At 46.8% G+C, this 14,476-nt stretch overlaps 1 protein-coding gene and 1 long non-coding RNA gene across 5 annotated transcripts in view; both read left to right on the forward strand.

Moving 5' to 3' along the window:
- LOC133212183 (uncharacterized) overlaps positions 1 to 14,476 on the forward strand; it is a 60,933-nt gene that overhangs the window by 17,849 nt on the left and 28,608 nt on the right. The gene's annotated exons all lie outside the window — the stretch shown is intronic.
- LRCH2 (leucine rich repeats and calponin homology domain containing 2) overlaps positions 2,800 to 14,476 on the forward strand; it is a 36,246-nt gene continuing 24,569 nt past the window's right edge. For 2 of the 4 annotated variants that reach the window (XM_061353265.1, XM_061353266.1), the window contains exon 1: positions 2,800 to 3,170. In XM_061353265.1, coding sequence (XP_061209249.1) covers positions 2,891 to 3,170 — 280 coding nt within the window. In that variant the 5' untranslated portion in view covers positions 2,800 to 2,890. The remainder of the gene's footprint in view (positions 3,171 to 14,476) is intronic. The other 2 variants (XM_061353267.1, XM_061353268.1) reach the window with 1 other exon arrangement.

A 14,476-nucleotide genomic window follows, 5' to 3' on the forward strand; every position in this document is an offset into this window, starting at 1 on the left:
AACAGGAAACTTGAATCCAGTTATTTGGAGATTATTTTCCCTCCCTGTTGGAAGCTGTGGACACTCGCAGATCTTGAAAAAGCAAAGCAGTAACCATTAGGAATAGAGCATGCACTGATCTGCAAAGTGAGAAGGCACTGAAGAGCAATCAAGGAGATGGCACGAGGATCATATGAGTGCTGAAACAACAGTGAGGGTGTTATCTCAGTACCTCACACATGTAGGAGGACTGAGGCTACTCATAGAGCAGCATAGTAAGAACATTATGAAAGCTCTGCTTTAATTGCTTGAAGCAAGAAAAGTCTCTAAAGGATGCAAAAAAAATAAAAATCAGTGAAATCTCAGGAGGATTTCATTTCTCACAGCAAGCAGCAACCAAAGGATCTGCTTTGTCTGCAGCTCAAGTGTTTAACCCAGGAACATTGGAAGGTTCAGTGCTGTGTGCTTTGGGCACCCCTCTTGTTTGGCCTTGGGTGCCCAGAGCTTGTGCTGCCTGGCAGAGGCCTGCAGGTCAGGTGAAGGTGCTGCTGGAGCATTGCACAGCAGGAGAGGCCAGGCAGCACCTTGGCTGTGTGTCTGTGCTCTGTTCTTGTCACACACACTGACCTGAACAGCCTGCAGTAGACTCTGGAGAATTATGTAGGTACAGGAGAGATAAGGGACCTCACTCATGCTTTCCCCTCCCTCATAACCAATTCTAAACTGACGTTTCATAGAATCATAGGACCCCAGACTGGTTTGGGTTGGAAGGGATCTTAAAGCTCATCCAATTTCACCCCCCTGCTATGGGAAATAGAGCAAGTTGCTCCAAGCCCCTGTGTCCAACCTGGCCTTGAGCACTGCCAGGGATGGGGCAGCCACAGCTTCTCTGGGCACCCTGTGCCAGCGCCTCAGCACCCTCACAGGGAAGAGCTTCTGCCTAAGAGCTCAGCTCAGTCTCCCCTCGGGCAGGTTCAAGCCATTCCCCTTGCCCTGTCCCTACATCCCTTGTCCCAAGCCCCTCTCCAGGTTTCCTGCAGCCCCTTTAGGCACTGGAGCTGCTCTAAGGTCTCCCCTTCAGGAGCCTTCTCTTCTCCAGGCTGCCTCAGCCCAGCTCTCTCAGCCTGGCTCCAGAGCAGAGCTGCTCCAGCCCTCGCAGCACCTCCGTGGCCTCGACTCACTCCAACAGCTCCAGGTCCCTCTTGTGCTGCTGGGGGATATCATACACAATCCCTATACACACTTGGCCCAACATCAGCCTGTGAGTTTATTCAACCCATTCTCTGGCTGGAAACTCAACTGAGGGCAGCAGTCAGCAGTGCTTGTGCACGTTTGTATGACTGTGCTGCTATGAATCCAAGGAACAATCAGCTTGTCCAGGATAAGAGCTTTGCCAGGCCCAGGCAGACTGACTGGTAGATATTAATTTGTAAGCTTCAATCCACAGCCCACAAGAGCATTGACAGCAATGGTTAAATGAAGCCAGCCAGCCACAATACTTGCAGGTGACAATGGGAACCCTTCCCCCATCACACACACGTTTTGCACATTGGGAAAGCCAATTTATCTGCAATGACAGTGATCCCGAAGCCTGCACCAAAAGATTAACCCCTTCACTCTTGAGCATCTTCGTACTGATCCTGGTTAATGTGGTTCTATTGAATTTCAGCCTGATATCACCCACGGAATGGCACAGGCTGTTCCTCTTTTGACTCATAGCAGCTCAGCTGTCTCTCAATGACACAGTGCTGACTGAAGGCTCGTCTCTTCCATGCTGCTTACAGAAGGAATTTCCCTTACATCCCCCAATTAGTCATAGTGCAAAATAAATCGTCCATTTCCGAACCTTCAAGAGGATCAAAGCATAAAAGCAGATTTTGCTTGTGAACCCCACAGTGATTGCATTAAAATGGGGGTCTATGAGCCTTTCTTTAGCATTTCTTAATTATGGCTCCAGAGTCATTTTGCACAGATAAATATGCAGCACCTACAAGTACAGATTACACGGTAATCATCATTCACCATGCAGTATGACACCAACTGTGCAGTGTTTTATCACTACAGCATGGCTTTGGACATTGCAATTGGCTTGATTTATGTTTCTGTACTCCCCTATCATAGAGCCAAGAGGATCTCTATCTCTGAATGTTTCTGAACCCTTTTCAGGGTGACTCCCCTTTGTCCTGCCGTGGGAGGTTCACCACTAACGGGTTCCTGCAGCGATAGACAGGCACCATTCTCCAGGAGCTTTCAGCCCAGAGGTGGTGCTCTGATGGTGGGTGATGCCTTTTGAACCTGAGGAGCAGTCGATAACCAGCGTTGCCATAGATACAACAGTAAACCCTACGGGCGCGCCCTGGTGACAATAGCCTCACTACTGTGCCGCCGGCGGGCGAGGCTGCCCCGCGGCCGGGCTTCTGTGCCGTTCCACCGGCGCTGCGGTGCCCGAGCAGCTCTTTTCCGTACCACCTGCCCCGGGCCCGCTGCTCGGCTCCCCGCAGGCCCTGCCCGACCCAGCGAGAGCCCGCTCCCCTCCGCTCTCCTCAGCGCCCTCCGCTCCCCTCAGCGCCCCCGCCAGCCACAAGCCACCCCCTCCCGGCCCTCTCGCAATCCCTCATTGGCCAGCAGCGCCTCGGGGAACCACACCCCATCGCCCCCCCGCCGTGGATTGGTGAGTGAAGCCGAGGGGAGCCGCGAGGCCACGCCCCCTTCGCTTCTCGCCGCCGTGGATTGGTGAGCGCTGCCGAGGGGCGCGCAGAAGCCACGCCCCCTCGGTCAGTGGCCCGTCCATCTCGCTCCCGAGCCCCCCCCGCCTGCCCCTTGCGGGCTCGGCAGCGCATGCGCAGTGTCGGCGCGGCGACGGGGCGGCCCTGGCTGTTGTTATTGTGGGGCTGGTCTGCGCCGCGCCAAGATGGCGGCCGGGCAGGGGGGCGGCGGCGGCGGCGGCAACGGTGGCGGTAGCAACAGCAACGGTAATGGAGCGGGGGGGCTGGCGATCCCCGGGCACCTCACTCTGTCCTTCTCGGCGGGGCCGCATTGGGGAGCGGCCACTCTACCGCAGTCGCACACGGTGCGCAGCCTGGACCGGGCCCTGGAGGAAGCGGGCAGCTCGGGCATCCTCTGCCTCAGCGGGAGGAAGCTGCGCGACTTCCCCGGCAGCGGCTACGACCTCAGCGACACCACGCAAGCAGGTGCGGGGCTGCGGCGGTGAGGGGCGTCCCGGCGGCGAGGGTGATGCGGGGAGGTTGGGGGGGTGACGGCTGCGAGGTTGATGCGGGATGAATGGAGGGAGCGTCCCCACGGTGGTGGCAGTTGGGAAGGGGGTGTCCTGTGGGTGTGCGGGGCCCTGGCATTGGGGGCGTGCAGCGGAGGGGTGTCCTGTGGTGGCACTTCGGAGCGCCCTAGGAGCGGTCTGCTGTGGTGGCACTGGGGGGGGGGGGGCATGGGGAAGGGTCCGCTCTGATGGCATTTGGGGGGGAGCAAAGGGGTGGCAGTGGAAAAGGTGTACTGGGAGCGCTGGTGTGATGGCAGTGGGGAGAAGCCCTAAGGAGCCCCCGATGTGGTGTCAGTGTGGATCGAGGGGTGGGGGGGCCGCTGTGATCGCAGTGGGAAAGAATGGGGCCCTCGCTGTGTGAGGGCAACGAGGGTAGTGGAGAGGCTCCGCGTTTTGGGGCGGTGAATGGGACAGGACAATGAAGGGGCTCCCCTGCATGCAGGGATCTGTGGGGGGTCGTTCCCTCTCTCTCTGCACTTGGGAGGGTTGCTTCTGCTGTGTGTGCTTACGGGAGATGGGGGGAGCTGTGCACCAAGGGGACCTTGAGTGTGTGCAGAGGCAGGGGTGCTCCTGCGGAGGTGGGGTGCAAGGGGTAGGGCACCCCAGCAGCGTGTGTGTGCAAAGGCAGGGCTCTGCGGGGAGAGGGGCTCCCGCTGAACTCCGGCTGTGTGTGCACACAGGGGAGAGTGTTGTGATTGCGTGTGTGTGTGTGTGCCCTGGGAGCCTTACTGTGCTCCGTGTGGGAGCAGCGAGGAGGGTGCTTGTGCATGGAGGGGAGAGAGATGCTTTGTGTGCGTGCAAGAGGTTGGGGGGATAGGCACTGGGAATTGGGCATTGCGTTCTCAGTATCCGTCTATACGTGTCATGAGGATGAGGACGATTCACACCGTGCCTGGAAGAGGGTGTGCAAGATGAGGGGAGCTGTTCAGTTCTCACTGGGAATAAGGGCTTCGTGCTGCGGTTGGTTTGGCCCTTTATGGGTGTCAGATCTCTTGCAGTGAAGCTTTATTACCTGGGGTATTATGGTTGGTCCTTCTTCCCAGCTCAGCAGGGAGATGGTCACAAGCGCGGGTGTGAAGGATGTGTGTGCATCCAGCAGTGTGTGATCAGAGCTTAATGTATGCACCGTGTTGGTAAATGCTTAGACACCGTGATTGTGATTCCGGGTTTACCCAAGCTTGCAGGTGAAGCGAGCTTGGAGACATTTTTCTATGCCGTTCCTAGCAAACAAAATTACATTTTCCGTGGGAGTTCAGTTATATCATCTCTGATGTACCCCTGGATTTATTTGCTGCTGGAGTAGCTGCTGCAAACGAATCATTTTGAGTAATGTGCTAGAATGAAACACGGATGAAGGCTCTGGCATCTTTTGTTCACAAATACCAGTGGCTTTCTGAAATACTGTTTGGGAGAATTAATTCTTTGGTGGTTTTCTGTTTCTGGGCTTTTCTTTCCCCATGGGTTATGAATAGCTGGCTTATTGTTTTGAATATGAGACAGCCCATTATGGTACCTTATCCATCTCTGACAATCCTGTACTCCTGGTCTATCAAACACTCATTCTCTTGCTCTTTGTTGTGGGCTGCATTAGTGCACAGGGTTAAAAAAAAAAGATGTACCCATTCTCCTGTAATGTATTAGGTTGTGTAGGGGGTGGGATTGGTGATGGGCTGATCTTAAAATCCAATTTCTGTATCCAGTACCGAGCCTGCTAATGATTTGTGGGTTATTAGCTTTTTATCCTGACACATGTGATGCATCCCTATGTGCAATGCAGAACAGGGATAGGTGAAAGTGTGTTAGGTAATACTGTGCCTCCAGTAGGAAAGAAAATAAAAAGAGATTCTATTTTCTTGTACATACTACATTTCTTGTAGTAGCATAAAAATGTATTCAGCAACATAGTAGATCACTTCTGTGTATAAATATTCAATAACTAAAGCACTGTATATAGGCAATTTATTACTAAAAAGACTTTCTGTATCCTGAAGCAGGTGCATTGAGGATCCTTATTTTGTGTTTGCTTCTAATTATCCCTAGTTGCATTTTGGGTTCTATTTTTGTTGTTTCATTTTGAACCTCATGATATTTGTGTAAAAGCTGTCTGCAATGATCTTGTCTGTCTTTTAGCGTGTAGCAGAGCCAAATCATTGCCTTCAGGATTGAATTTTTCATGGTGAAAGATGGTGTGAAGGTGTTTCAGGGCAGTCTGATAGAAATAGCCATATTGCTGGCTGCTCTGAAAACATCTACTTGAAATAGATGAGGTCCAAGTACTGTTGTGTACTAATCCTGCTTTAATGTAGCACTGATTTATGAATTAATCCTGTGAAATACAAATTTTATATGTATTTCAGAATATGCTTGTAAACAAGAGATTTGTAGTCTCTGTTTTGACTTGTACTGTAGAATTCTGTTGATGAGCGGGTAAATGGCATTCTGCTCGTGAGTCACAGACGTCCTGTGCAGAGTAGCAGTGTGGTACAGAGCTCGATGAGGATTAGTAGCTGGCTCAGAGGTAAGGCTCACTCACTTACTGGCATTTTTTTGTAGCAGTTACCACGGTTTCCCATTAAAATATACCCATGAATAAGGTTCTAGATTTAGGCTGAGGAATGGGAGAAAGGGGCTGGGCCAAGAACCTTTGCTGTGTTTTGCTTTCTGTTCTGACTCTCTGAAATTCAGTTTTATGGGACTTGAAACAAACATTTAAAACAACCTCTCTAACAAATCTGGATATAAACAATTACTTTTCTATATCCCAAACCTTTACACAGTAGGATCTACAGTGTCACTGTCAATCTAGAATATTCTGCCTGAGCGTCATTAAAACCAGCAACAGAAAGAAAACCACTTCAGCTCCTAGTCAGGTTCAGGTCTGCACAGGCCAAAGCACAACTGCAGCCCATGTATGAAAATGCCCTGGGATTTTGTCTGTCCATGTTTCGTGTCTGACTGAAGTAAGAGCTTCCCAGTACATCATCTCCAAATACTGGAGCACATTTCTGGCACCTTAAATTATGTGACAAATTATTGTGCAGCTGAAAGCATCATGGTGGCATCTGGGCTTTTAGCTCTGACCTTTTTTGTCGTATCTTTCTTTTTTTTAACAGTGAATTGTTACTGCAGCTCTTTGGTCAAAAAGCAACCCCTCATTTTATTCTTTGCCTGATTTTTCCTTCTGGTTTCATAAACAGCTGCTGTGAAATGAACTCCTGGGGGGAAGAATGTAAAAAGAAATGCAGGTCATGAGATATGTAGAGGTGTATCAAGAGGTACATTGACTATTCCAATCATTTTATTAACGTGTAATGTTCCTCATGGAGCACGAAGCAAAATTACCCCCCTCGGCAGTAAGTAATTGCATATCTCGCATCAGTGTAATCACTGTCTGCTTAGCTGGAGAGTTGTGTGTTTTGTTCTTCTCTTTCCAGAGAGAGGTTGCCACACTGAACCACGTTAACCTGTGCCTTTAGCGATTTCCCCTCTGGTTTTGTGAGTGTTCCTTAAAGCATGAATGCAGTAAATATGAGAGGTATGGGAATGTCAGCTCAAGAATCAATTTCTTTGCTCTGGATACGTATAGTGGTGCCATCAGGCTTGTTTGTGAGTTTGGCACAGCAAACTGGAGTGCCAGTTTTTAATTCAGAGGAAGCCTCTAAGCAAATGAAAGTAGTTGAAGGGTTGCCTGTAGGTATATTACCTTTGAATTGGCTCCTCTCTGACACCTGCTACCTTCTTACATAGCTGAGGAGGAGCACCAGTGTATTCCCAGTCTGACTTGAGGATGAGCCCCCTGTCATGACCAGTAACAATATTAGCACTGCAGGCAGAGTTCCCACATGATGATTCCTGCCTGTGTCTGCTGAGGGGATGGGATGGAGGAGACATGCTCAAGATACGTACAAGAGACCGTTGCCCAGCAGTACTTCATGACTTTGATGTTTTTGCATCATATTTCTGGCTCTTGTAAAGTTTGGAGTAATTTCTGTGATTGTAGATTAAACCCAACAGAACCTATAGCTTAAAACAGTGTGAATTGCATAAAAATGTGAATTTATAATATTTCTGCCTGGAGAATACATACTTCTAAAGCAATTAACTATATTCAGACAGGGTAATGTATTTTTGTTGGTGGTACCAATGTTGATTAAACTGCTGGCAGGTAACCGAATAGCAACTCCAAATCCAATTTTCAGTTTAAGAAATAACATTCATATAGGGTGTATGTCCTAAATCTAGCTTACATTCTAGGAATCAAACATGTTGAAAGCCATGTGGTTCTTAGTACTGACTGCTTCAGATTTGAACAAAAAGAGAAACTGAGATTATATGTTTTTCTTGGGGGGAGAGAGGGTAGTGTTTATACTCAGAAATGAATCTGGTGCAAAATCTAAGGGAAAATGAGTTGTGTCTGTTGTTTTCTTGCCAGAGGCTGGTAGTAAGAATACCTGGTGTTAAAGGCAACTTGGGAAAAGCCTCAGATTAGGGAGCTGAAGTTAAACCGCCTGATGATTAGTTTACCTGCATAAAAGGACTGCGTTATAAAGAATACCCCTAATATCTAGTCATCCTTAAAAACATTTAGAATTCAGTCCTGTAATGTTCTCCTACGAGAAATATGCCATGTGTAATTGTTTGACTTTTTGTATTCTCCACCCATCAGAACTAAATTTGCCATCACAGTGACTATTTCTGTGCTGTGGAATATAAAAAAACCTGTAATAGTTCTGCTTTTGATGGATCTAAAGAGCTTTTTGTGATACATCTTGTATTTGAGGAGGGGACAAATGCATTCAGATCATGAATGGCATTGCAAAGCTTTGTGTGAGAAAGGAAGTGGACTAGCCTTTGCTTTTTCAGACCTTTGTGAGGGGCATCTTCTCATTTGACTTGTGAGCTGCTTTGGAGCTGATTCAAAATTAGAGAGTAATTTTACTGCCAAGGGTGGTGTTTAGTGCTGAAACATGGCTTTAGCAAAGAGGTAACTGCATCGGGACAGAAGGCTGGAATTCCACTGCAAATGCAGAGGTACTTGCTGGATCTTTTTTTGTGGTAGAAGTTCTACATATCCGTGTGGAGAGATTTCTGATCCTCTGCTTTGCTGTGGCTGTCCCAACAGCCTTATTCTCATCATTCATCCAGCTGACCTGGGGTTGTTTGCTGGGAGAATCTGCAGCCAGGTCTGACAGATCCAGTGAAGGCAGAGAGTGCGCTTTAGGTGAGGAGGGTGGGTGGAAATGCAATAAAAGTCTTGCCTTTTTTGCTTGGCAGACATGATTGATTGTCACTAATGTGCTCTCAAGGCTTGAAGGCACCTTGCATCCCAGGCCTGTTCATAGGCTGTTGCCCAGCAGATGTAACCACACAATGAGCAAATCCCTGACCATCTGTGTACTGAAACAAACATCGACTTCAATTTGTCACTTCACCACTGGTTCAGTAGGTGGAACCAATATGTAGTGGACAAGAACTTGTTATGGTAAAGACTGACCTCCAACTAAAAGGTTTATGAAAGTACCTGCAGTAATGAGTGCTTTTACATACTGATTTCTAAGCTAATAGAAGTGGCTGCAGCCATTCTAAATGCTGCCAGGAGGCTTGGCATGAGCGGGACAGTCAGCGGGAGGCACCAGCAAATAAGAACAGATGCTGAAGTTGAGTAGAGGCCTTTGTGTCTCAGAAGAACATGTTGTAGCTGTTGCTGGACCCTTTTCACGCTGTGGGCATGGACTGTTCATGTACCCATTTTCTCTAGGGGGATTTTCTGCCTCAGTCTCCCTTCCCTTGCCTTCTTTTTCAGTGTTGTTTGTCTTCCAGCAATATAGCTTACTTTCAGAATGTTCCTGCTGAGTTTATCCAGTGTCCAGCAATTTTATCCACACAAAAAATAAGTCATAGAGTAACACTGCATACAGTTGATTTGGTTTAGCCTTTTGGCTCTCTCTTGTGTCTGTTTAGATTATGAACTCTTCAGGACAAAGGCCTTGGCTATGTATAACTGAACATACAGGGACTAACAGAAGCAGCTTTACTTGGGCTTTTGTGCATAATTTAAGTAATTCTTATCAAACCTAGCCTTTGCTTCATTTATGAGTGATGATTCCTTTCCCTTCCATTACTTTCCTGTGAAAGAGGAAAAAACCCATGGGTTTTGTAGCATTGCAGACATACCTGAATGGGAGATGTACAGGCTGGGACAACATAACTTAATTTCATAGATCTTGTATTCTGTCTCTTATTCTTTGAATGTTGTGGTACAAATAATGCCCATAATTTACCCTGGAAGATTGTGAGGTTAAATGTGTTTGGAGTTTAATATCTGTCCTTACTTGTGGGTGAAGGTAATAGCCAGTAAAGTCTTAGGCTTGTCTCCAGTAGCTGATACCACTCTTGAAACTCCATCAAGCAGAAGCTGTCTTTACAGGACTCTGCTCAAGGAGGGAGACTTGGCTTTCTGTTTTAGGTGGGAGAAAAAAGACAGGCTATTTGTTTAACAGAAGAATAATAGGTAGGATGTGGTCATAAGGTGGCTTTGGAGCATTACACTAAGAGCATTTCCTGCCTGTATTTCTGTACCATTGGCAGCGCATTGTACAATGTGAGATACAGTTAAATGAGGGAGTTTTTTTAATACTGTTACCAATATAAATTGTAACCATCACAGGACTGGAATTGTAAGGTGACTGAGTGGTTTTTGGCCATACAAAACTTCTGTCACCTGAAATTATCATATGCAGGTGCTCCAGCAGTGTTTGAGGCAAATTTGCTGTTCCAGAATCATCTTCCGTCTGACTAATGAAAGAGTAATAAGATCTTACCCATGTTGTGTGTGTTGATCTCAGATTTGTGTTTAGATTGGCTAAAAATGAATCTTTAAGGTCGGCTCTGAACACTTAAGGTTATACATTCATTGACTTCTGTAGGACTGATCAGATAGTTACTGTTGTGCTTTCATGTTATTTGGCTTAAACTCAGGTAAAGATTACTGGCTAGGAAAATTATGTATTGCAAGGCAGAAGGGCAGCTCTCAGGGTAGGAAGGTAGCTCTGGGGTTCGGGGGTGATGTTGGAAACACTTTGAGCAAGCAAAACCCCAACACCAATACAGTGGATCCACATATTTTAATGAAAGCCAGTATGGCATCAAGGTGAAGTTCAAGTGTAAATTTCCCAACTAAGCCTTGCATTTGAAATCCAACCTGGAGCGCATACAACATGTGACTGTAAAAGTGATTGTACTGGATTGAACAAAAGGCCAGTCTGTTCTAGCAGCATGGCTCTGACAGCAAGCAGTGAGGAATGCTCAGGGAGACATGCAAAACCAAGGCAAACATGATGTTAATGCTATTTGAGTTCCTTACTGCACACTGCTGTAACCTGAAAGCTTGAGCTGTTTGGTTTTCCTTTTGATCATGCCTTAAATTTATACAAGATACCTTCTCCCTTCTAGTGCTTCCCCTCCAATCTGATTGACTTGCTAATTTTTTTCCTTTTGAACTTTTGCTATGTTGTCTTTTAATCATTGTCTCACAGTCAGTAAAGACTTTATCCTTTCTGTTAAAAGGAAACTAAGCTGCAACCAACTTCTTCATAGTTTTGTAGTTCCCCTCTTAAATTTAACCTCGGTAATGGTGTACTTCTCCCTTTTACTGTTTCTGCAGAGATAGTGAGTTGGAATACCCTGTGATTCATGAGCAGGCATGGGTAGTGTCTTCTATTTAGTCTTCACAGAACACCCCCAGTTTAGAGTTTTCCAGTCTAAACTGGTTAAGCAGAGAATTCCTATAATCTCACTTCTAGAGGAGTTGTCATTTTACATCATCTGCAGTTCTGAATTTAGCAGCTTCCCCTTGCTGCTTCAGTCCATTAACCCTTGCTGGACCATTCTCATTTCCAATGCCAGCAACAAACTTCCATCTTGACTGAGATGAAGTCTCTCTTGCTTATAGAGGGGTGCTGCATTCCAGAAACGTTCTCCTTTCTTCTTACAGTATTTGCTCAGTCATACATGGGATTCTTGGTCTTCAGAAGGTACCTCACTTGCATAAGCTTCACATCTACATTTTATTTAGCATAACAGATGAACTCATACTTTTTTTTCTTTTTTGCTTGTCGTGAGAAGATTTTTGGAGTAGCAATAATTTTCCCGTTTGGATAAAGAGTAGAATGATTGTTTTCAAAAAGCTGCAAGTACGTCTGATACATAAATGTTATGGAAAACTATATACACTTGAATCTTTATCCTCAGGAAGAGCCGAGACCCTGAGGCTATCCTGATACTGTATTGCAATGAGTGAATGAAAAATTGGTTGTAAGAGAAGTCATACTGTCTCCCAACTCTTTATTTACCTTTTTCGTTTTAGTATTGATGGAGAATGAAATATAATTTCCTGGTTTAATAGGATTGCTTGATTTCATAATGGAAAAGTGGAATCCTTGCCTGGAGTGTCTGAAGAAATTACTTTCAGGGAAGTGTTTTCAACAGTAACACAGACCAGTTCCACCATATTTGTATATTCCAATGGGAAATTGTCTGGGGTTTATGCGAGGGGACGTGAGGGGACCAGAGCCAGACTGTGCTAATGGGATTTGTGTCAGTCCAGGCTGGAAACCAGAGCTAGTTTTGCGTTGCCTGTGGAGCTGTGGAGTCCTGGTCCACTCCTTGTCCAGAGCAGAGATCTGCTGCACACTGCGGTTGTCTGGCCACCTCTCGGGTTCATTTCTGCAGAAGCAATGGCAAAGCTCTTTCTGAATCTGCGTTTTCCCAAGAGATGTGGTTGGGCTATGGCTGGATACATGTGCAGCAGGGTTTTCCTCGTGCTCTTGAGTCTTTCAGTACAGATGCAACCTACAGCACCACTCCTTGGATCAGTGGCAGCAGGGTGGGATCCTGTCACTTGTTTTTTGGGGACTAGCTCTCTGTAATAGCCTGCAGTTACCTTTCCAGCTGCTGCTAAAATGAGGAGGAGCCTTAGAGCTGATTCCTCAGAACAGGACTGTATCAAAGGCTGTGTGTTCATTATGTGGTGGAGAACTGTGCCAGCGGTAGAGCCACGTGCATCGTCCCTGCATGTAGTTATCCTGCTCTGCCCAGTGTTAGACTAAGAGAGCCTTTGTTTAACCTAAAAAGGGGATTGCAGGAAATTGTTCCATGTGAAAGCTGCAATTTTTCTGTAACTTTTTCAAATTTGCTGTGGTGGAAAAGGAAAACCAAACCTCACCCATCGTGAGAACTTTCTCATTGTCTGCCAAGCTCTTTAATAAGCTTTTTGCATTTTGTTGGGATGTTCAGTGTCAGGGAGCTTTAGTCCATTTTTCATCCAGGTCACTAAGAATGCAGTCCTGCAGCCTAGGTCTTTACCTTTCTGCCTCTTGTACCTAGAGTTTGCACAATTCAGCATCAGCAGTGGATGCCCTGATCTAAATGAAAGTTTTGGGATAATCTAGCTTAAGAAGTGCCACTTGTAGCTAGTTTGCCAGTTCCACTTCATGCACTGAGCTCTCTTTGAGTCTGGTGGTGACTTTGAGCCACTTTTTTAGCCACTTTCTAGATTGTTGTTTCAGTCTAGTGTACCACAGACTCACAGACTGGTTTGTGTTGGAAGGGACCTCAAAGCTCCTCCAGCTCCAACCCCTGCCACAGGCAGGGACCCCTTCCACTGGAGCAGCTTGCTCCAAGCCCCTGTGTCCAACCTGGCCTTGAGCACTGCCAGGGATGGGGCAGCCACAGCTTCTCTGGGCACCCTGTGCCAGCGCCTCAGCACCCTCACAGGGAAGAGCTTCTGCCTAAGAGCTCAGCTCAGTCTCCCCTCGGGCAGGTTCAAGCCATTCCCCTTGCCCTGTCCCTACATCCCTTGTCCCAAGCCCCTCTCCAGGTTTCCTGCAGCCCCTTTAGGCACTGGAGCTGCTCTAAGGTCTCCCCTTCAGGAGCCTTCTCTTCTCCAGGCTGCCCCAGCCCAGCTCTCTCAGCCTGGCTCCAGAGCAGAGCTGCTCCAGCCCTTGCAGCAGCTCCGTGACCTCGCTCCAACAGCTCCAGGTCCCTCTTGTGCTGCTGCCCCAGAGCTGGATCAGGACTGCAGGGGGGGTGTCCCCAGAGCACAGCAGAGGGGCAGGATCCCCTCCCTGAGCTGCTGCTCGCACTCTGGGGGTGCACCCAGCACACGGGGGGGTTCTGGGCTCACGTGCACACTGACTAGTTATGATTAACAGTGCAGAATAAATGATACGGTTGTTCCAATGATAATATGATAGGAGTTAAGCAGACAGTCATTTCATGCACGTGTTAAAAACTGAGACATGCAGCCTGAAATAGCAAGAGGTCTGTCTTGCTTCTCTTTTAAGAGAGTTTGTTCAGCGTTCTGTGAAACCACATCCTTTTGAGATATCTTGGGCTGGGAATCAGAGTTGCTTTCAAAAAAGTGGAGTCCATCTCGAGTAGATATCTCCTTCTTCCAAGACAGTTTCATGGACTTGTTATAGCACAGGATTTGGTAGTTAACTGAGAATTGCCAGCATTCTTGGGTTATACCCTACTTGAATTTTCTGGTTGTTTTAGAGATTTCATGTAGGCAGAAACGCTGTGGGTTTGTGGCGTGCTGGCTGTCAGATCTTCTGCATGCATGTTTGCAGAAGGCAGTCGTGCATTGTCAAACTAGCTCTAGTTCAAGTGATATGTTTTCATTGTCAGTGATGCCTCTTCTTTCCCCTTTTAGGCTAGGCTAAACTGCATCCTTATTTTTATAGGTAAATGCACTCAGCACTGGGATTTGTGACTTTATTCTCCTTTTAGCCAACTTAACAAATGTGTAACTAGAGAATGTCTCATTGCTGTGCTTGCAATAAAGATCTGCAGTTCTTAAGCAAATAAATATGTAAGGGTGTTTTGCAAACTTGGCTTTAGCCTTGCAGATATTTTATCCAGTGAGATTAGATTGTAATGTAGCTGCCAAACAGGAAAAATCAAGTTTTCTGGCTTGTACCTGCATTTACCCTTGTGCCCAGGATTGTTGGGGGAAAATGCTGAACAGTTGCACAAAGAGCACTAGAGGAGGGACTGTCATCACTGGTACTCAGTTGGATTTTAAATGTTCTTAATGATGTAGGGGGTAATTTGTTTTTGACTGCGTGTTATTTTCCCTGTTTTCTGTTCTAATTGCATATCAAACAGTAGTCTTGAGTATTTTAAGGCCTTTCTTGTGTATTAATTATATGCAGTAGCATC

This window comes from Neopsephotus bourkii, unplaced genomic scaffold (assembly GCF_033783945.1).
Source record: "Neopsephotus bourkii isolate Nb327-2 ecotype Australia unplaced genomic scaffold, CSIRO-AGI_Nbou_v1 NB_668, whole genome shotgun sequence".
Lineage (NCBI taxonomy): Eukaryota > Metazoa > Chordata > Aves > Psittaciformes > Psittacidae > Neopsephotus > Neopsephotus bourkii.